The sequence below is a fragment of the Eublepharis macularius genome, chromosome 13 (genome assembly GCF_028583425.1).
Source record: "Eublepharis macularius isolate TG4126 chromosome 13, MPM_Emac_v1.0, whole genome shotgun sequence".
Taxonomy (NCBI): domain Eukaryota; kingdom Metazoa; phylum Chordata; class Lepidosauria; order Squamata; family Eublepharidae; genus Eublepharis; species Eublepharis macularius.
The window spans coordinates 7,726,132-7,747,888 of record NC_072802.1 but is presented as its reverse complement, the minus strand read 5'-3'; the positions used below and the strand labels follow the sequence as shown (position 1 = coordinate 7,747,888).

Below are 21,757 nucleotides of genomic sequence, written 5' to 3'. Positions count from 1 at the left end.
GGGCTCCTGGTTTCGCATACTCGGAACCGAGGCCCTCGACCTCTAGGCAGGCATGGTTCCCTCCGCCGGCCCGGGGAGAGGAATCGCACAGTTCCGAAGGGGAGGACGTCGGCAGCGTCGGAGATTACGGTTCCGAGTCCTGTTCCGAGCCTTCGCCAGACGACAACGTGGCGCCGAGCAGTAGTTCTCCATATGAAGATTTGAGAATCTACGCAGATCAGATGGCTCGGATGGCTCAAGCTTTAGAAATGGATATCTCCTCAGCTGTTCCCCAAACCAAGGACAAGCTGCTCAGGAGGGTCTATGCGGACAATCCTGCAACCGTTGGCTTCCCTATGCTTGAGGGGATAGAGGAAATTGTCGAGAAGGTGTGGAAGGTGCCCTGTGACCAACCTGCCACCTCGAGGAGGATTGAGCAGCTTTATAAGATTAAACAGGGCACCTGGCCATCATTGTTGAAGCACCCTCCGCCTTCATCGCTCGTCACGGAGGAGTTCCAGTCTCGCCGCTCTGGAGCACCCTCAGCGCCACCTGACAAGGAGGGGAGGAAGCTAGATGCCCTAGGTAGACGGCAGTATTCCATCGCGTCCCTAGGGCTGAGGATTGCCAACTACCAGACGATTATGGCTGGGTACCAACTCTACCTCTGGGAAAAGTTGGCATCCTATGTTGGCATCCTCCCCCCTGAACAGAAGGCAGTGGTGTCGCTCCTGCAGACAGAAGCTGTCCGCCTGTCGAAACAACAGCTAAATGCAGGGAGCCATGCGGCCGACACGGCAGCTCGTGGGATGACTTCCGCCATCGTCCTCCGACGCCATTCATGGCTGCGGTCTACGGCACTTTCCCAGGAAGTGAGGTCCCGGGTGGAAGGCCTTCCTTTCGAAGGGGAATCACTATTCTCCGCGTCCACCGATGAGGCCTTAAAGAAAAAGAAGGAGGACAGACAGACGGCACGGTCCTTGGGCCTAGCTCCCACTGACAAACCCGCCTACAAGCCACGATACACTCCCAGGTACGGCCCTTACCACTATCAGGGCAGGTACCAGCGGCAGCAGCCGAGTTACCAACCGTTCCCGGCTTATCAACAGCGGCACTACCCTCCTCAGCAGCAGCCCAAGAGGCGTAGGCCGTTCAAACCTCGTTCCTCGCAGCCTCCGTCCCAACAGAAGGAGCAGCAGGGCCCTGGGAGGCAGTACTGACGGGTCAACCCAGCCGTACCACCGAACTTCTCGGACAGACTGAGGCCATTCCTCTCGGAGTGGGAGTCAATAACATCTGACTCATGGGTCTTAACTATTGTTGAGAAGGGGTACGGGCTGGAATTCATTGAACTGCCGAGATGCTGTTCACCGCTGACCGCTGTCAATAACACTATGGCTGAGCTGGACACTGAAATAACATCGCTCTTGGCCAAGGGAGCTATAGAGGAGGTGCCCTATGAAGGCTCTGTGAAGGGGTTCTTCTCCAGGTTCTTCCTAGTCCCCAAAAAGGACGGGGGGTTGCGTCCCATTCTGGACTTGCGAGGCCTTAATGCCTATTTGAGGGTGACTAAATTTAAAATGGTAACGTTGGCAACTGTGCTTGCCCTGCTCAGGAAGGGGGACTGGTTTGCGGTCCTGGATTTGAAGGACGCATATTTTCATGTGGGGATACGTGAGGAACATAGGAAATACCTGAGTTTTGTCTACCGGCAAAGGGTTTTTCGATACAAGGTGCTCCCCTTTGGCCTGTCCACTGCCCCACGGGTGTTCACTAAGTGTGTTGCTCCTGTGGTCTCCTTCCTTCGGGAGCAGGGTTGTTCAATTTTTCCGTACCTTGATGACTGGCTCATCGTGGCTGAGTCTGAGCCCAGATTAGCCCAGGACCTTGATCTGGTGCTTACCACATGCGACCGATTGGGCCTCGTGGTTAATCTAGAAAAATCTAAATTGGTTCCCAGTCGTACGGTCTCCTACATTGGTGCACTTCTGGACTCTGTGAAGGGTAAGGCTCTGCTCCCCCAGGAGAGGGCTAGGTCCCTAAAGGGTCTTGTGTCCATGTTTAAGAGGAACCGTTTTCAACCGGTACGCACTATCCAGTGCTTGCTGGGCCATATGGCTGCTGCTACTTCTGTAATCCCCCTCGCCAGGCTGCATTTGCGGCCTCTCCAGAACTGGTTTGTACGAAGGTATGATGCTTTTCAGCACCCTCCGTCCCTCAAGCTCTCCGTTCCTAGGAGCATACTGTCCTCGTTGGATTGGTGGTTGTCTGAGGGCAATTTATTTGGAGGTTTCCCTTTCGGTTATCAACATCCTGACATCACGGTGACCACTGATGCCTCTCTGGTGGGATGGGGGGCTTACTGTGGGGATGTCTGTGTCCAGGACGTCTGGACTGAAGGTGAAAGGGCGCTCCATATCAATGTTTTGGAACTAAGAGCCATTCGTTTTGCGCTTGTGTCCCTTACAGCTCTGCTGCGAAATCGTCACGTGTTGGTACAGACAGACAACACCACTGCCATGTACTACGTGAACCGGCAAGGGGGCACAGCGTCCATGACTCTCTGCCGGGAAGCCACGCTCACCTGGCAGTGGGCAGTCAAGAATGGCGTCACTCTGCGAGCCATACATGTGGCTGGGTCAGACAACGCTCGGGCGGACGCCCTGAGCAGGGTTCTGTTGTTAGACCACGAATGGGAGCTCAACGACGGGTGCAGTGGGCTGATCTTCCAGATGTGGGGACACCCGGTTATAGATGTGTTCGCTACTGCGGCGAACGCCAAAGCCCAGACGTTCTGTTCCCGAGCAGGGAGCGACCCGCTCTCTATTGGGGATGCCTTCCTGTTTACGTGGAACCAGGGATTGCATTACATGTTTCCGCCCTTCCCCTTGATAGCCAAGGTCCTGTGCAAAATAGAGGAGGACAGGACAGACTGCATCTTAGTGGCTCCTTTTTGGCCGAGGCAAGTCTGGTTCCCAAGGCTCCTGCAGCTATCTCAGCGGACCTATGTGAGGCTGCCCCTTTGGCAGGATCTTTTGAGGAACGGGGACATTCTTCACCACGACCCCGGGAAGCTGCATCTGGCAGCTTGGCGGATCGTCCCTCCTCATTGAATTTTTCTACGCAGGTGGAACGGGTCCTCTTGAATGCCCACAAGCCATCTACCCGGCGCTCTTACGAGGCCAAGTGGCGGAGGTTTGAGACCTGGGCACGTGAGAAAGGGGTGGTGCCTACGGATAGCTCCCTAGGGCTGATTTTTGACTATTTGTGCCTCCTGAGGGACCAGGGATTAAGGGTTACCTCCCTCAAGGTTCACCTGGCAGCTATCTCTGCTACCCACTCTCGTGTTGATGGTAGCACGGTTTTTTCCCACCCAAAGTCCCGCCAGTTCCTTAAGGGAATGTTCAACCTCTACCCACCAGTGTCGCCTCCTGTACCACAATGGTCACTGTCTTTGGTGCTGGCACGGCTAATGTTGCCTCCCTTCGAGCCTTTGGCGACCTGCCCCTTGGACCTGCTATCGTACAAGGTGGCATTCCTAGTGGCTATAACCTCTGCCAGGAGGGTCAGTGAGCTCTCTGCGCTACGGTCTGACCCCCCCTTCCTTTTATTCCATCCCAATAGGGTGGTATTGCGTCCCTGCCTGGGCTTCCTACCTAAGGTGGTGTCCACTTTTCATCTGTCGCAGGAGATATCGCTTCCTGCATTCTTTCCTCACCCCTCTTCCAAGGGGGAAAAGGCGCTGCACACTCTGGATTTGAAGAGGGCGCTAGCTTTCTATCTGGACAGGACAAAGGGCTTCAGAAAGTGTCCTCACCTGTTCGTGTGTTTTGGGGCCAAGGACAAGGGCAATAGGGCTTCCTCGCAGACTCTGTCCAGGTGGATTGTGACGGCCATTAGTAAGGCCTATTCCCTGGCTGGGGCGAGTTGCCCGCTGCAGGTTAGGGCCCATTCCACGCGGTCCCAGGCTGCCTCTTCGGCTCTCCTCCGGGGGGTTCCGTTGGCTAGCATCTGTAGGGCAGCCACCTGGTCCACGGCTGACACCTTTGTCAGGCATTATGCTGTAGATGTGGATACAGGGCGAGATGTGGCTGTGGCCAGGGCTGTATTGCATTCCCTTTTTTCCTAAGGGGTTCTGGGATGCTACGCTATCATGCTACAATTTTGTAGTTGTATGTTTTATATGTATATATGCTTATATATATTTATTGAATATATCCTTATACAAGTGTGTATATATGGGAGTATATTGTATATATGTGTTATTTTTGTAGGTATATTTGTGTATAGTTATATGTTGTTTACACTTGTTGATGGTTCTTGTGTGATACAATAAAATTGTGTTGGACTTCACCCCACCTTCCTTATTGTGTGAAGCTTGGTACACTCCCATGTGTGGAGGCACAGAAGAACGAAGATGAAAACAGGGTTGACATACCTGTAACTTATGTTCATCGAGTTCTTCTGTGCTGACACACAACCCTCCCTCCTACCCCGCTGTGAATTCCAATGCACAATGCTGTGTGGGCTATAACAAATATTGATGTCTATGCAGGTTGTGGCTATGTGTATTGGTTAAGCGGCGGCAAGGAGAACTGAGGGAAGGGGCCGTTGGTCGCTGGAGGAGCACGTGACCGTTTGGGCGGGAAAACGGTCGCTGAGGCGCGCGACAAACGGCCCCTTCGGAGCTATAGAAGCTATGGAAAATTCTCCGGCGGCTGGCCTGCGCCTGCGCAGTCCCCATGTGTGTCAGCACAGAAGAACTCGATGAACATAAGTTACAGGTATGTCAACCCTGTTTTCTTCAAGCCATAGAGATCAGTTCCCCTGGGAAAATGGCTGCTTTGGAGGCTTTATGGCATATTCTATGGGATTATAGCCTGTAGATGTCCCTCCCCTCCTCAAATCCCACCCACAAAATCTCCAGGGATTTCCCACACTAGACCTAGCAACCCTAATTCTAGCAGTGCTTTGCAGATTTAGTACATGTGGGGTTGTTCGAAATGGAAAACTGGTTTCCTAACCACGGAGAAAGGGAGCTGGCGCAAACAAAACGGCCAAAATACAGAACAAGTTGCTGCTTGGGCTCTTGTTCCTGCCAGGAACTTGGCAAGGGAAGACCAGCTGTTTTCTCAGCCTCCAGCTAGGAGGATAATGCTGGTTTTAGTCACTGTGGTATTCATCTTCCTAGCAACCCTGGAAATAGGTTAGGCCCAAAGTCCAGTTTGCATGATCCGAGCCGGGTGTCTCCGAGCTTAATTTGACATGCTAACTGCTAAGTTTACATTGGCAGCATAATACCGCTCTACCTTGCAGGGTTGTTGTAAGCATATTTAGGTAGATGGTTCTGCAACCTCCTTCTCCTGTCCTCCTTTGCATTCGCACAACAATCCTGTTCGGTGCGTTCGATTCAGAGTGACGGGTCCAGTTCGCCCAGGGCGAGTCTCCGGCACCGCAGGGAATAGAGTCTGTTCCGAGTCTAGCCTGACCCGCCCGCTACTGGAAGAGGAGCCGTTCGAAACGGCGACGAGCCTTCTGCCTTCCCTTCCTCGGCTGCCTCGCGCGGGATCCGGCCCGTGCGCAGCGCTGCCCGAAGCGCGCAAAGCGCGACGCCCGCCCGGCTCTGCCTCTGCCTCGGGAAGGGTGCCCGGCAGCCGCGCGCCGCTTCCCGGCCGCACCTGCCCCGCTCACGGAAGAGCAGCCCGGGAAGGCGATTCTGCCGCGCGCCTGAGCCCGAGGAGACCCGCTCGGGCCGAGGAGGTGAGGCTGGCCGGGCGCCGAGGCGCGCCGGCTGCCTGGTTGCTGGGCGCTAGGACCTGGGCGCGCCTCTCGCCGCCGCAGCAGCCCGGCAGCCTCCCCGCCTCGGCGGCTCCCACGTTGCGCGATCCCCCCGCCGCCCTGCCCGCCTCGCCTCGGCTCCCCTCTCCTCGGGGAAGGCGAAGAAAGGCCGATGGCGGCGCTTTAGCCCCCGCGCCCTCCCAGCGGGCTGCCCCGTCGCCTGCGCGCAGGATGGGGCTGGCGGCGGCGCAGGCCGGCCTCTGAGCATCCTCCGGCCCGCCTGCCCAGGCCTCTCGCGGCCCGGCCGGCCCGCCGCCGCCACCGCCATGGCTACCGAGCTGGAGCCCGCCGGGCCCGGAGGCGCGCTGCTGGAGGCGGACGAGGACGAGGAGCAGTGGCTCTACGGAGGTAGGCACCGCCGGGCCGGCCTCCTCGCAAGCAGGCGCCCGCCCGGCCCGGCCCGGCCCCTCCCCTCCCGCCCCCTTTGGCCGGAGGCGCGGGCGGCCGAGGGCGCAGCGCCGCCGGGATGAGGCGCCGGGCGAGCCCCGCTGCAGGTTGCCTCCGCGCCGCCCCTTCCCTTCCCTTCCCGCCGCGCCGCTGCCTGCCTGCCTGCCTCCCGTCCTCCTAAGGCGGCCAGGGTGGAGGGCCAAGGCAGCCCGGGCGGCAGGCGGAGAGGGGCGCTGCGCGGGGCGCGCTCCGCCTCCCCTGGCTTTTGTTAGCCTTGGCGGCAGGCAGGCAGGCCGGGCCCAGGCGGCCGGCGGCTTCTCCCCGGTTGGGGGGGGAGGCAGAAGCCAAGCGGGGCTGCCGGCCTCCGCCCCCAGGCGCAGCGGAGGGCGTCGGGGCCCGATTCCCGCCGTGCTCTCGCCGCCGCCGCCGCCCCTCCTGGCCAGTCTTCCCCGGGTTCCCGAAGCAGCGGTGGCCGCACGGGCCTCCCAGACCCGCCCCTGCCAGGGGGGATTGGGCCCTTCGACACCCCCGGAGCCGAACCGAGCCGAGCGGCCTGGGAGGTGCCGGCCCAGCTGAGCCTGCGGGCTTGCTTTGACCCACGTGCGCTGCCAGCCCGCCTCCCATCGCTTTCGTTGAGCCGGCTGCCAGCTGGCCCGCCAGCTGGCCTTAGGGCAGCGAATCAAAGGCCCCTGCCCCGAGGAGCGCCTGCTCTCCGCCTTAGCACGGGGAGAAGGCAGCCGGGGCCAGGCGGCCCATCCGGGAGCGCCGTGCTTTGCTGAAAGAGGGGCACCCGCCCCGAGGAACTTACAGTCACAGGAGAAAGCACAGGCAGAGGCTGGGTAACCAGGCGGGTAAGAGAGGCTGCGGTTCAGTGCCACGTGCTTGGTTTTCAGTTGGGGATGAAGGCCGAGAGGTTAAGGTTAAGCCGCAGCAAAGGTGGGTTTTGGTGAAGGATTTGTAGAGTGATGGAGGAGGGGGGGGTCAGACACGAGGGGCAGTGAGAGAGAAGAGGCTGAGCTTAAGAGGGAACAGGGGGCACCTGATGTGGACATAGGGGCGGAATAGAATCAAAGGACATTCCTATGTTGGCAATTATTAATCAAAAATTAATAGGCACTTGTGTTATTGTTCAGCTGGTTTCCAAGAAGATACTAGTTTTCTCAGAGGCTTAGTGAGGGCAGCAGGCCAAGTGCTGTAGCATCTTAGTGGCCTGTGCCTTCATCTGATGCTGCATATTGTAGGCAAAGCAGAAGTACCTTTGGGTTTTCTGTGCAGCAGAAGCTGAGCACTGCTGGGCAGTCCATGTTGTGGAAATGTGACTTCGCCAGGGAACATTCAGGGAAATGCTCCCTGGTGAGTGTAGAAGTAGTTTTTCCTGGGCATGGAAATAGAGCATCTCCCAATGAGTCCCACTGACACAGCCGCCTGTCCTACAGTGTACTTCCTTTGCCCTTGGCCTGGCAACCATGAAACCAGTTAGTGATGTTGCTGGGGCTGGAGTGGGCAGGGGGGGGGTCCTCCAATTAGTGATTCCTACGTCAGAGGGATCTTTGCCTTTGGGCAGACTGCTGCATGTGTTTTTCTCACTGCAGCAAAGATATTTAATCTGAGCCAGGTACAGAATGCAGCCATTCCTGTCCTGGGCAGAAAGAGTTGACCCAACTGCTTTCGGTGGATTTATTTTTCCCTTTCAAACCTGGCATCCTCCATACATGTACATGTGGTATAAAAGAGCATGAGATTACGAGTGCCTGTCTTCCCCTGCATGAGAGCAAAGCAAAAAGGATTCCCACCAAGGTTAGAGTCCCATGCATGCTTACACAGGAGTAAGTAATGTTGAGGAGAGAAAGTGGCATGGTACAGCCTGATCTCAGAAGCTAAGCAGGGTCAGTACTTGGATGGGCCACCACCAAGGAAGACTGCAGAAAAAGGCAGATGGCAAACCACCTCTGCTCCTCACTTGCCTTGATAGCCCTACGGTGGGGTTGCCATAAGTCAGTTGCAAATTGACGGCCCATACGCAAGCGTGCAAGTAAGGTTGAGCCTTATCTGGATGGCCCAAGCTGGCCCAATCTTGTCAGAGCTTGAAAGTTAAGCAGGGTCAGCCCTGGTTAGTACTTGGGTGGAAGACTGCCAAAGAAGTTCAGGGTCGCAGTGCAGAGGCAGGCAATGGCAAACCACTTCTGTTCATTTCTTGCCTTTAAAACTCTATGGAGACCCCATAAGTTGACTGCAACTTAAGGGCACTTCTTTCTCTCTCTCACACACACACACTCACTCACACACTCACTCACTCACTCACTCACTCATTCACTCACTCATGATGTTGAAGTGCCAATATTCCAAGATAAGAGTTTGTTCAAGAAGAAGTACTGAGGTTGCAAAGTTTGGTGTTTTTAAACCAGTAGGTGAATCCTCTGGAATGGTAGTTGTGTGAGCAACTTAATTGGTGAAGTCAAAATCTAAGTGGTTGGGTTATAAGTTGAGAGCATGCTTATTTAATTTTGGAAGCTATTTCAGTTCTCTTTAATGTTACTGCACTAGTGAATGGGCAAAAGAGGAAACATTAAGTCTTTACACTTCTCACAGTAATAGTTTTGGTTTATTAAATTAGAAACGTAACTTGCACCTCCTTCAGCGTCTCAAAAAGGCGCCTCTAATGAGCCTTTGTTAACAACGCAGAAAGGAAGATGAATAATCTGCTGAAAATTCTCCAGCCAAACAACCACCCCAAATATCCTTTCTAAACTGTGTGGATTTTTGTACCAGTGTGTGATCCTTTGATTTTACCTAAATTTAGAATGAGGAGCAGCAGGTTCCAGGTGTGTTGGTCTCCTCTTGCTCGCTGTTCACCTGGTTTAAGTAAATACATTTCTTCGGGCAAGTGGGTGGGGAACCTTTACAGAAGTTCTTTTTTCTTGGGTGTTTAACTTTTAGGCCACAGCTGACTGTCATACGATGGGCAGTCAGTCCCATGGCAGAAGGCAAGACCGATTTCCCTGCCACTACAAATCTAGACCAGTCTAGATCTAATGGGCTTAGAGAGCAATCCTGAACAAGTCTCCTCAGGCAGGTGGTCTTCGGGTCGTCCTGTATGTTCCAGGGTGACCGATGGGCCTCTTCACTGGAGTTCTTCAGTGAAGGCTGGGCAGCCACCTGTTGTCTGTGTTCTCCTCTTTGGATTTCTGCACTGAGTGTTGAATTATATTAAATTGTATTAGCTACCTTTCAGTGGGATCTCAGTATCTCAGGTGGTAAGAACTGGTTAGTAAGGATTTTGTGGCGCAGTAATTTGGATGCCCTAGTGTTCTTGGTTGTGGTAGTATTTTGGTTTGTTCATGTGCCAGATTTCCAGTGCTGTTGGGTCACTGGAAATCCCAGTGAGAGAGAACTCTGCCTATTGAAGCTCTGTATATGTGGGATTTTGGGGACTGATACTTGGGGGGCTGTGCTGCTGCAGGAATGCCGCTAGGCCTTCAACCATGCCTGGTTATCCTCTTGCCTGCCTGGTTGCTGTTTTCTTAATTCAGACTTTCCTTTGTGCATCTGCATACAGACCCAGACTGGTTCAGCTTCAGCAGAGTTGTGTCATGTGCAGTCTAGCCATGGAGTACAGCCCTTGCTCAGGGAAGAGAGAATTTGGAGCTAGCTATCAAGGTTTAGTTGTCACTGATCAAAAATTCCCTCCTTGTAGAAAGCTAGGTACCTGTGGAAAGGGCTAGAGTGTAGTTACTTTTCTGTATGGGGGGAAATTTTGGTATGGAGGGGCATTTAGGTTGAACAGTTTGAAGTGTTACAGCTCAGAAACTGAGCCCAGAACCTCTGCAAGAACTAGGCCCCACTGGTTACCCATCTGTGTTTTACCAGAAAGCCAAGAATGCAATTCATATACTACCATTTGTAAGGCCAACCCAGTGACACAGAAAAATGTGCAAGTTTTCAGATTTCCTAGAACTCTTAATTGGGGCGGCAAGTGACAGCATTCCTGATGTTTCACAGTAGTTGCCATTACAGTGATGAATCTCCTGGTTAACGGTTCCCGCTTGCTTGGTTTTTTCCCCTATTACTCTTTGCACCTTCCTGGTTCCTGCTGGGTCAATGCTTGCGGTTAATCTTTTCCACCTTTCCATCTGTGTCCCAGTATAGAGTGTGCTGAGACAAGCAGAAGGTACTTGTGGGGTATTTTACCTTTTGCGTTTGGAGCAAACATTAAGTGGCATTCAAGGTAGGTAGGGGTACTGGGGTGGGCAGTCCATGGTTCAGAGAATGAAGTAGGTGCTCAAGCAGCTCAGTAAAGATGTGCCTTCCAGTTCAGTGTGTCTGGTGTGGAAAATTGTATCCATCTGGTTCTGCCGCGTACTTTTCCAAGGGCTCGAGGAAAGTAACCATACTAGTTTGTAACACTTCTGCGCGTGCGCGCGCACACGCACACACACACACACACACACACAAATCTCTTATTACATTTAAATTATCCCACATTTGCTAGTTTAGTTCTGGCCATGGCAGGCCAACCCAGGAGCTGGCAAAGGGCTCTTCCACTCCTATGAACTCCAGTGGATACTTTGCTAGACTTCTGTGATTGTGGGCTTCGTCTGTTCACTCAGGAGTGCAAACTACTACAAAAGAAGATGGAAGGGAGTAGCAGAGAGAACTCTGTTAAAACACCCATTGCTGTTCTCTCTGGCAAGGAGGGGGTTAAATGCCCAAATTTCAGCTTGCATGTGGGTAAGGCAGTGGGCAGAGGTGATATTGTTGGTCCTTTGGCCTATACTCAGTTAAAAATACAGGCTTTGTTAAAACTGCTGATTAATATTGTCTAGACCAGAAGGCTCAAGCTGTGATCCGCATCTCATTACTTTAAAGTCATTTATTGAATTTTATGGGCTTGCTCTGGAATGTGTGTTGAAGACTGTGATACTGATACATTTCTGACAATGAAAACATTAATAGGTTCACTGTATGGGGGGGCGAGGACAGCAGGACCTTTTCTGTTGTGGCTCCACAATTTCTGAATGCATTTTCTGAATGGCAGTCCCCGCTTGATTATGCCACACTCCTTCCTGTTCAGGTTTCTGTCGGGGCTCGTTTAGGCTGCCGCTTGAGATCTCATTGTAACATTGTTCTTAATTCTTTTGTACCTAAAAGCTGTTTATCTTTTTCCTGATTTTTTTACCTACTCCTTTTGGTAGTGTTAAATTAATAATTGGTCGTAAGGTTTTGTAAATGCTATGAAATGGCAATCAGTCACTGTGGCAAGGCGGCCTCCCGACCACCTGTCTTCAACACTGAACCTCTTCCATGGCTGCCTCCCTGCCTTTTGATGTCTTTTGTAATGCTGTTTTTAAAAATAAATGATCTGGTTTCTCTCCTTCAGAAAGAAGACCTTTGTTGTTGTTTTAGAACTAGCAGTTTTTGAGAATGATGAATTTTGAAAATTAGGGTGTGTGTGTGTGTGTCAAGACTAGAGATGGGCATGATCCTCATTACGATAAAAAAACCCCCATGATAATGGCGATCGCGCGATTGTGACCCGGCGGATCGTGATCGTGATTGTCCACGGCCAACGATCCAGCGATTGGGAGGGGCCTGGATCAGGGTGATTGGGCTCGGATCGGGGATCCAGACACTCAGGCGCCAGCAATCTATTTCCCTGGCAGTGGAGCCAGGGGAATGCCTGAGCTGTGTTTGCCCTCCTTCTGTCCCCCTGGAAACCCGAATGGAAGCCCAGCTTTCCTTGATCAGCAGGTCTTCCTTCCAACCTCAGAGCAGCAAAGCAGTCACCAGTTGGGAGAAGACACCCAGGGGAAGGAGGGGGAAGGTGTTCTGTAGCCAATCTCATCCCTGCAAACCCTGATAGGCAGCTCTGACGGCCAAACACAGATGGCCAAACACAAATACAGATGCCGCCAGCATCACCCACCGTTCCTGTATCTCTAGGAACAGCGGGACGCCCCTCCGCTTTTTCCTCCACGATCCACGGATCGGGAACGGGAGATGATCGATGTGGATCGTTTATTTGGGATCGTTGCCAGCCCCGATCCACGATCAATTGGATTGTTAATTTTTTTTGGATCATGCCCGTCTCCAAGACACATTCCCGAGTCTTAGCAAAAGTTGGTCAAAATCATTCATTTCCCACCAGATTGTTGAAGTCAGTTTCAGACAATATTTTTTTCCCTTTTCCAACTTGAATAATGCCTTCCTGTGTGAAAATTGGTTGCTCTGCTTTTCAGGTTTTTATTAGGGCATTTCTTGGCTGCTTTTCTCCCCACAGGGACCCAAAGCAGCTTGTAGAACATTCACAAATATAAAAACTACCAATTCAGCCATTCATTTTATGTACATAAATAAAATAAAGGAACATCAATTTACCTTGCACTGGTTCTGGTCTGCCAAGCTGTCTAATGCAGGTCTTAAGCTCACACCTAGGCTTAAGGGCCTGCAAAGAGAGGAAGAAACAAACCCAGCCCAAATGGTGCTCAGCTGCTGGTAGTAGATTAGCAGGATCTTGCCCACTTTCTCCCCTGCTGGTGAGGTTGTGTATTGCTGACCTAATTTTATTGCTAAACCATTTTAAACTTTAAAGGAAAGTGGTATGAAATATCTAAAATAAATAACTTGGCAAATGTCTGCCTTTTCCAGCCTGGGACCATTGGCTCTCCAGGTGTTGGACTGAGAAAAAGCTTTCCCTGCGTGTTGGAGATGCCAGGGATTGAGTCTACGGCCTCCCAGATGCAACACACAGACACAAGTTCTGAAAGCAGATAGGATTTGCCTGGAAGGCGATTCGAATTTAGTATTTGCCACTGTTGCATGAGACAAGTGGTTCTGAATTCAGATACCAGATAAGCGCATGCAGTCAGATCGGGACAAAGATCTGTGGTGGAGAATATATTTTGCATGTGGGAAGTCAGCCTCATGTTTGTATCACCCCTACTAATTGTGTGAAGCCTCAATATGTTGTAGTGAGCTCAAAAGGTTCACTAATGGCTGATATTTAATTATTAACTTCTAGAGCTGTATATTGTGGAGCACAGGGGCCAGGGATGTGTGGATATTCATCTTGCCCTTGAAAAAGTGGAATTTGCGAAACAGGTTGAGTGAGCTAACTTTCCTGTTGGGCTTTTGCGGGGGGAGGGGCTTTACCCCCTAGATGTGATGTCTGACCTGTACAGGAATACAGAAAGAGAACATTAACAATTTATACAACCATAGAAGTTGTTGTGCATACCTGATGATTTCCGTATGACGGTTCTTGTCACCTTAAGACCTTACTCCGGCAGCTCTGCAAAAGAAAGAGAGACATATACTTTATAACTATTGAACTGTTTTGGAGAAGAATGGCCAGATGTACATAAACATGAACTGAAATTTGTAACAGAGCTATTTTTGTATTGTCGAAGGCTTTCACGGCCGGAGAACGATGGTTGTTGTGGGTTTTCCGGGCTGTATGGCCGTGGTCTTGGCATTGTAGTTCCTGACGTTTCGCCAGCAGCTGTGGCTGGCATCTTCAGAGGTGTAGCACCAAAAGTCAGAGATCTCTCAGTGTCACAGAGCTATTTTTGATATTGAATGAAGGTTATTGTTGGAATTATTGGCAGATTCTTTGATGTGTATATGTTCATTTGTTTCAGGAAGATTGTATGAGATTGTATAATTTATTCACATATTTCACTAGTCACTTTAATACATTTATAGGATTCAATATACTGTGATTTGTTGTTCCTCCAGTTCAGGAGCGTCCTGGTTCGGTTGGTCAGTATGTTGTAGAGCAGGAATACATCAACCATAACACGGCATTGCCGCTGATGTGGATAGTGGCTGTTGCCCTGTTGCCATCTTTCCTCCATTAGGGAGGTGCTGTGCTGAGGCAGCAGAAGAGAGAGAAGACTGTTTGGGTGGGCCAGCAGTCGCCCTGAATTCTCTTTAATATCAATTCTCACTCTATACCCTCTCCTCGCACATGAAGCTGCACTGTACTGAGTCAAGCCATTCGTCCGTCAAAGTCAGCATTGTCTACTCAGATCACCTACTACCTGGTCTTTTCAATTGGAGATGCTGGGGATGGAATCTGGAACTTTTGGCACGCCAAGCAGATGCTCTGCCACTGAATCACAGCCCCTCCTTTGCGATTATCTCTTTTACATGCAACATGCAGTTCATTGATGGAATTTGCCTTCAAGAAGATGGGGTGATATTCATTAGCCTAGAAGACATTAGTAAGAGATAGACAAATTCATGGAGGATGGTCTATTGATAGTTATTAGCTACTTGATGGAACATCCATGTTTGTCTTCGGTCTTCAGTGCAGTCCCACATTGGGACTGTGAACGCACAGGCCTGTCGACTGGAAAAGATTCTTTAGTTCTAAAAGACCAGAAGGGGATGTTCTGCCCCTACTGCGCACATGCAGGAGTTTCCCGCCAAAAGCAGGTAGGGGACAGAGCGCCCCCATTCCCCTCAGATCTTTTCTCACTGCCATTAGGGGAGGTTCTCCTTAGCTCTGCTCCTTGCTTACCGTGTTTTTTCTTCTGTGCAATCTCGTCAAAAAAGGCTATTAATCAGCCAAATAAGAGAGGACAGCTGGAAGACACACTATGAAATCTTTAGCCAGCTCTAGAGCTTCAGTCGTAGTTATCAGGTGTTGAACCTGGTTATGCTTAACAGCACTCCCTGGGGATAAGGAAGGATGATTGAGAATGTTCCCTTCAGGGACAGGTTGTTGATTCCTTAATCCAGATACAGGAAAATTACCAGACCACAAAGTCGCTTGCTGTCATTGCCACTGGTCCATTGGGTACTGCCCAAGTTTGCATGCAGTGCCCTCAAAAGAACGAGCATCACTTGGAAGGTATTCCTACATTCGACCTTAGGGTCAAACACCCCATCTCTCAGCTCAATGTCACACTACCAAGGGGGTTGTGAAACAAAGAATGACTAACGAAAGCTGGGTCTAGCACCTTTCTGTTCTTCTAGGCAGATTGCACCCCTTTATTTTTCTCTTAAGATTCTGTCACTCTTTTTCTTCAATCCTGCCTATAGAGACAGCACTATTGCTATGTTTTCTGAGTGACCACCTTTGTGTAGGCTCCTCTAGAGCAGTGTTTCTCAACCTTGTTCCGACTGTGGCCCCCTTCCAACCTTGTTTCCTTCCTGTGCCCCCCCCTGTCCTACCGGTATAAAGGTAGCTATTTTATATGCCAGTAAAGGTGTTGTACTTGAAGACAGCTATTTCAATGTCTTGTTTGTAAATTGCGCTTTTTCTTCCTTATATGGAATACCCCTGCTCTTTAGCTCCCCCTAGTGGACTCAGGGTTACACTTACATGAAGAAACAGCACCCCACACACTGTCTTTTCTGTTTTCTTTTCTCGGTCACTTCTCTGTTTTCTTCACTTCTCACTTCACTCTGTGGCCCCCCATTTATGCAGTTTTTACCCGTGGCCCCCTTGGAATATCCTGTGGCCCCCAGGGGGGCCATATGGTCCCAGGTTGAGAACCACTGCTCTAGAGCAGAAGCCTGTTCTCCTGCCTTCAAGGAGACTTTTTATAGTTCACTGGCCAGGGGTGTTACTTAAGCCTCCATACCTGAATAACTTTATTAAGTTCACAGGTTTCACATGTGTACCTCATCCACCGTTTGATACAAAGAGTTTGCACTCGTCAGCCTTAAGGAGGCACACTACACATCTCTGTACATCCCAACCACAGGAGACATCTTTGTTCTATATATGGCGAATGTGTTCAATAGACAGTGCCTTCCCTCACCTTGGCCTCTGCACCTCGTGTGCTTACTGAGTGCATGACAGTGGTCGTCCTGTTCCTCCAACCCAGGGTCTGCTGGGTGTATCCCTACTGGGGAAAATGGCTACTAGTAGTGGAATACGCTTTGCTACTCTTACCCCTGGTAGAACTATACACTTCATTGGGGGGTCTGAATTTGGTTCCTCTGTGGACAGGATCTTATTCCTGATTATCAGAGTCAGGGAGGTTCGATCTCTAACCCATCTCTGTATTACCGAGTGTTACCAAGCCATGTTATTGGTTTGGAAGCTATTGGGTCTCATAGCGACTATTACTTCTGACCTATTTCTTCACTCAACTGAGTATAGGGCCACTGCAAATTGGGTTTTACATCACTGTAACCCGGTGATGACCCATCAACAAGCAAAAGCTGTTTATCCCAGGATCTGTACTTGGATTGTTGTCACAGTGGGCCCAAACTGAGAATCTAACCCAAGGGTGCCCATTCAGAAGATCCTGCGTTGTCATTTCTATAGCCACAAATGCTTCAACATTAGATGGGGGTGCACTTTGTAGTTTTTTTCCTTTGTTCAAGGTTTTGGGCATCTATGGTACATTAAAAAAGAAATCTCTACACATTATGATATTCTGACTTGGAGCGTCTGGTCTTTTTTCCCTGCTTCTGTTGCAGATCTATTGCACATCAGGAGGGTTCAAACTCCCATGGATAACACAGCTCTGTGGTATAGGCTGTAGGAAATAAGGCCCTTCTGCAACCATACATATGTTGGAGAAAGAAAGAAAACACCGAGTGGAGATGCTTAGTGCAACAGTTCACAATCACCATGAATGGGCGAGTAATATCAAGTATGACCTGTCCATTTCATCTGTGATTTTTCTCCATTGTGGACTTCCTTACATCGCAAGGACTAAATAATTATGTCCCCTAGCGGGTACCAGATCCCTTCCAAATTCCTTGGACCAGAGATTTCTTCATAGTTCCACCCACTTCCCGGACACAAGGATACTTGGAGAAGGGGTTTGCTAACTTCTTCAGCACATCTGTCAGGCTGCCCTGTGGTCTGCAGCTGATATAAAGCACTACACTGTCAACACGAATACCAAAAAAGTATCATCAGTGGGAACAGCCGTGCTGCATTCCTTGATCAGCTGACCCACTCATACCCTCTTCCATTGGTGAGTAGCATGCTAAACTCCCAATGTGGGACTGCACTGAAGACTGAAGACAAAAACAGTGTTGCACTTACCTGTAACTGTTGTTCATCTAGGTCTTTGTGCAGGCACACATTCCCTCCCTCCTGCCTTGCTGTGTGTTTGTTTTACTGTATTATTCATACGGCGGCTCAGGAGAACTGTGTCAGGAAGTCAAGCCAGCCTGCCTGTCATACCTGTACATGTATTTCTACTGGGGGTATGGGTAGTGGGGTAGCTTTCCTCCTTCACTGTATCTTGCTTTGCTTGGGCTGAGTGGTGTTATCAGTGCAGTTGGAGCAGTGTGGGAACAGACCTTGGGAATTTCAGCTCTGCATCTCTTGTAGGACTTTCGTGCTAACTTCAATTGTCTCTTGTTTGGACTGGAGGGAGGGGACTGGAGGTATGACCTCTTGGGGAAGACTTTGCTTTGGCATTCCAAGCAATTACTCTCTACTCATGCACTAAAGGTCTAATAAAGACCTTTAACTCATACAACCATGTTTGAGGAAGTGGAGAGTCTGAGAGATTTCCCTAGCCAGGCCTGACATTTTGCCTGGAATCACTTCAGTCTTCGGAATCAGGGGAAGCCAGTGAGATTCCCTACCTACAGCATGGCAGCAGGAAGGGACAATGGATCTCCTGTGAACCCCAAGGACCTTTCTCAAGAATCCATGGAACTGCCAACGCTTGGGACTAGCTCAGAGCGCGGGGCCGGGCTGATTCCCAAGAGAGGAGCCAGAATCCTGCACTGGCTGGGTACAACGCCCCGAGGATGGATGTCACGTCCCTCGTACGGAAGGATGAAGGACCAGGGCGTGGGTGAGGATGATGAGAACGGAGAGCTCAGAGATCTGAATGGGATGTCTGACTTACAGCAGATGTGCAAGGAGATGGAGGAGGTCAGGCAGACGGATTGCTGGAAATTATGGATGGAATGCGCAAACTGTACCTAGTCGTGTGGGCTTGCAGAGGTGGAGGGGAGGCACCAGTGAGGCCTCCCGACCAAGAGGTGGCCCCAGGCGGATTGCCTCCAGGTCCAGTCGCACCTGCCCTCCCAGCGGGACCAGCACCATACATCCTCCCAGGGGCCCCAAGACCATGCGCAAGAGGACCGAGGGTCCCATGGGACTGGAACCCGGCACCCCTGACTTGGTGTAAACTGGAAGCCCATTTTGATGGAGACCTCGAGGGATTGGGCTATTTCTTGGTGCAAATGGGGGAGTTCCTAAGAGAATGGGGCCAGATGAACTGAGTCAAGTGAGCTACATAGGGTCTCAGCTGATAGGCTCGGCAGCTAAGTGGTATGTTACTTTATACTCAAAGCAAGCCACGGAACTGGGGAGCATGGATGCATTCATCCAGGCATTTAAGGAGCAGTATGAGGACCCTCTCGAGGAGGAGAGGGTGAGAACCCACCTGAGGCGTATAAGGCACGGCAAACATCCAGTCCAAGAGTACGCAGCAGAGTTCCAAGAGTATGCGGCTAAACTGAGGGACTGGACGGAAGGAGTGAAGCTAGAGTTTTTCAGAGCTGGCCTGAACCCCAATCTGGTGGCCAAAGCAATGGTGCAAGATGACCCTCGAACACTCCTGGGCTGGATCCAACTGGCTTGCAAGATTGAAAATTGGGAGCAAATAGTGAAGTTGCAGCATCAAACTGGTCAGCGGAAAGGATTGGTGAACGCCCAACCCCAGGAGCAACGGAGGCCGCGAGCCAACATTCCCTTGGACTAGAGAGATTGGAGAGTGAGACAAGGGCTGTGTTTGAGATGCATGGAAGTGGGCCACTTTGCCACCAAGTGTCCAGGTGAAGGAAAGAGCCACCCGGAGACGGAGCCGAAGCCAAAGAAGCTACCAGAAAGGCGCTCAAAGGGGCAGTATTTCTACTGGCTTCCTGGGAGCCTGACCTGCTCCCAGGAAGGAAGCCACAACAGTGGCTGCGATGCCAGAGGAGGGAAGTGGTAGACATGATGTTTTCCCCTGCCCAGTTAGGAGGTGCTGTTATGACCAGGAACCAAGTGGCAAAGACGGACTGCCTTTCCCTTTCTCTCCCCCCCCCCCCGGAGTGGGAAGAGAAAATTAAGGCGGAATTAAAAAAGAAAGTAGGAGAATTGGTCTGAAGATTTAGAGAAGGGAGAAAATGATTGCTGGAATAAGAACAACAAAATGTATATCTCGCCGGGACTAGGGAGAGATCTTGAAACACTGTCATGATGCCAAATTGGCCAGGCATCTGGGTTATTTAAAAACATTGCACTTAATAAAAAGATAGTTTTGATGGCCAGGAACGTGGAAGGATATATCGAAATATGTATCCACATGTCAGACCTGTTTAATGGAGAAAAAGAGGGGGGGGGAACCTCCGGGATTATTACAACCTCTAGAAACCCCACCCCAACCTTGGTCTGTAGTTTCCATGGACTTCATCACTGACCTCCCCCCAAGCAAAGGGAAAACAGTGATTTGGGTGGTGGTGGATTTGTTTTCCAAACAAGCCCATTTCATCCCATGCTCGTTGCCAACAGACAAAAAGTTGGCCACATTGTTCATGCAGCATATAGTAAAATTCCATTCATTTCCTGACAAAGTAATATTGGATCGGGGCCCACAATTCATTGCCAAGTTTTGGCGGGAGCTGATGGAAGTAACAGGAATGACTCAAGGTTTGAGTTCAGCATACCATCCCGAGACCGATGGGCAGTCCAAAAGGGTTAATCAGGTCCTGGAGCAATTTTTAAGATGTTACATTAATTATCAACAAGATAATTGGACTGATTTTCTAGCGTTTGCAGAATATTGTTACAATAATAGTGTTCATAGCTCTACGGGAGCATCCCCCTTCAATTTAATTTAATTTAATTTAATTTATTATATTTATATTCCGCCCTCCCCACTTTCGCAGGCTCAGGGCGGATAACAAATAAATAGATCACATGAAGGGAAACCCTTGCCTTTTTTGAAAGACCCCTGCCTGGGAGTGGGTGGGATCTCAGTGCTTGGTGGAACTCTGTCATGGAACAGTGGGATCAACAAAGACAAGTGCACAGTATTACATCTGGGCCACAAAAATGGGAAGCACAAATACTGGATGGGGGATACACTTCTGGGCAGTAGTCTATGTGAAAGGGATCTTGGGGTAAGAGTGGACTGGAAACTAAATACGAGCAGTCAGTGTGATGCGGTGGCAAAAAAGGCCAATTCAATCCTGGGTTGTATCAAAGTGGCCATAGCATCGAAATTGCAGGAGGTCCTAGCCCCCTCTCTATACCGCCTTGGTCAGGCCGCACCTGGAGTATTGTGTGCAGTTCTGGAGGCCTCGCTTCAAAAAGGATGTGAACAAAATCGAGAGGGTGCAGAAGAGAGCGACGGGGATGATCAAGGGTCTGGATACTGAGCCCTACGAGGAAGGGCTGAGGGCCTTGGGAATGTTTAGTTTGGAGAAGAGGAGATTGACGGAGGACATGGTTGCTCTCTTTAAGTATTTGAAAGGCTGCCATTTGGAGGAGGGCAGGGAGCTGTTCCAGTTGGCAGCAGAGGGTAGGACCCGAAACAATGGCCTTAAATTGCATGCACAAAGGTACCAGCTGGATATTAGGAAGAGCTTTTTCATGGTCAGAGTAGTTCAAAAGTGGAACCAGCTGCCTAGGGAGGTGGTGAGCTCCCCTTCACTGACAGTTTTCAAGAAGAGGCTGGATGAATATTTGTCAGAGATGCTTTAGGCTGATCCTGCACTGGGCAGGGGGTTGGACTAGATGACTGAGCAGCATTGACAATCAGAAAGGCAAGGCTATAAATATTTTAATAAATGAAACACTTAGAAGCTGAAGAGGAAAAGGGTCAGAAGTCTGAATTTTGAGTTGAGGGTGTAGAACAGTAGCCATCTCATAGGTAGGTGGGGGAAGTAAGGAAGGAAAACTAGGGCAAGCCTGTCCAGATACCTAGGAAGAGATGATGCTCAAGGTAATGTGAGGGGAACGGGCGCTGCAGTGGCTGTGAGGGAAGGCAATGGAAACAAGCCTGAAGAGAAAGAGGAAGTAGACTGCCAGGCAGGGAGACCGGAGGGCATGGGGCATGGCAGCCGGGCACAGGGGAGGGTTGGCAGTTCCATCCTTCGAGTCTTGTTCCCTTGACAGGCCTGCTGTTTGAGTGGTGTCTCTTGTCTCAGGATTGGCAATGCCAATCTGTGGTGTGTTTTGCAGGTAGAGATATTTGCCACCAAAGTAACCCGTTCCAAGTGTTTGGATCTTTCCTGTTTCTGCCTGTACTTAAATATGATCGTTCTCCCCGCCCCTTGCTTTATTTTCAGATGACAGTGGTAAGCAAGAAGATGGACCGATTTCTGGGTAAATACTAAACATTATTTATTTAGACAAATGTGTGTTTATGGGAATGTAACTACATAGGTCTGTTGTTTGATGTGGCCCTAATTTCTAGCAATTTGGAATCTAGATATTCCAGACAGAAATAGCGAGATCTGATTTTGTTCGTTAAGCTCCTTCTTTACCTTTTCCTGTCCAAGGCAGCCTGGTTTGCCCATCATTGCTCCTCCTGACTTTTGCATTACATCAGCAGCAGGCCCTGTTCCCTGGTTA

General features: G+C 50.5%; 1 protein-coding gene across 1 annotated transcript in view; it reads left to right on the top strand.

Moving 5' to 3' along the window:
• The first annotated feature begins 5,875 nt into the window (after nt 1–5,875).
• LOC129341394 (pre-mRNA 3'-end-processing factor FIP1-like) overlaps nt 5,876–21,757 on the top strand; it is a 61,549-nt gene continuing 45,667 nt past the window's right edge. The window contains exons 1-2 of the mRNA XM_054996568.1: nt 5,876–6,165; nt 21,472–21,508. Coding sequence (XP_054852543.1) covers nt 6,084–6,165; nt 21,472–21,508 — 119 coding nt within the window. The 5' untranslated portion in view covers nt 5,876–6,083. The remainder of the gene's footprint in view (nt 6,166–21,471; nt 21,509–21,757) is intronic.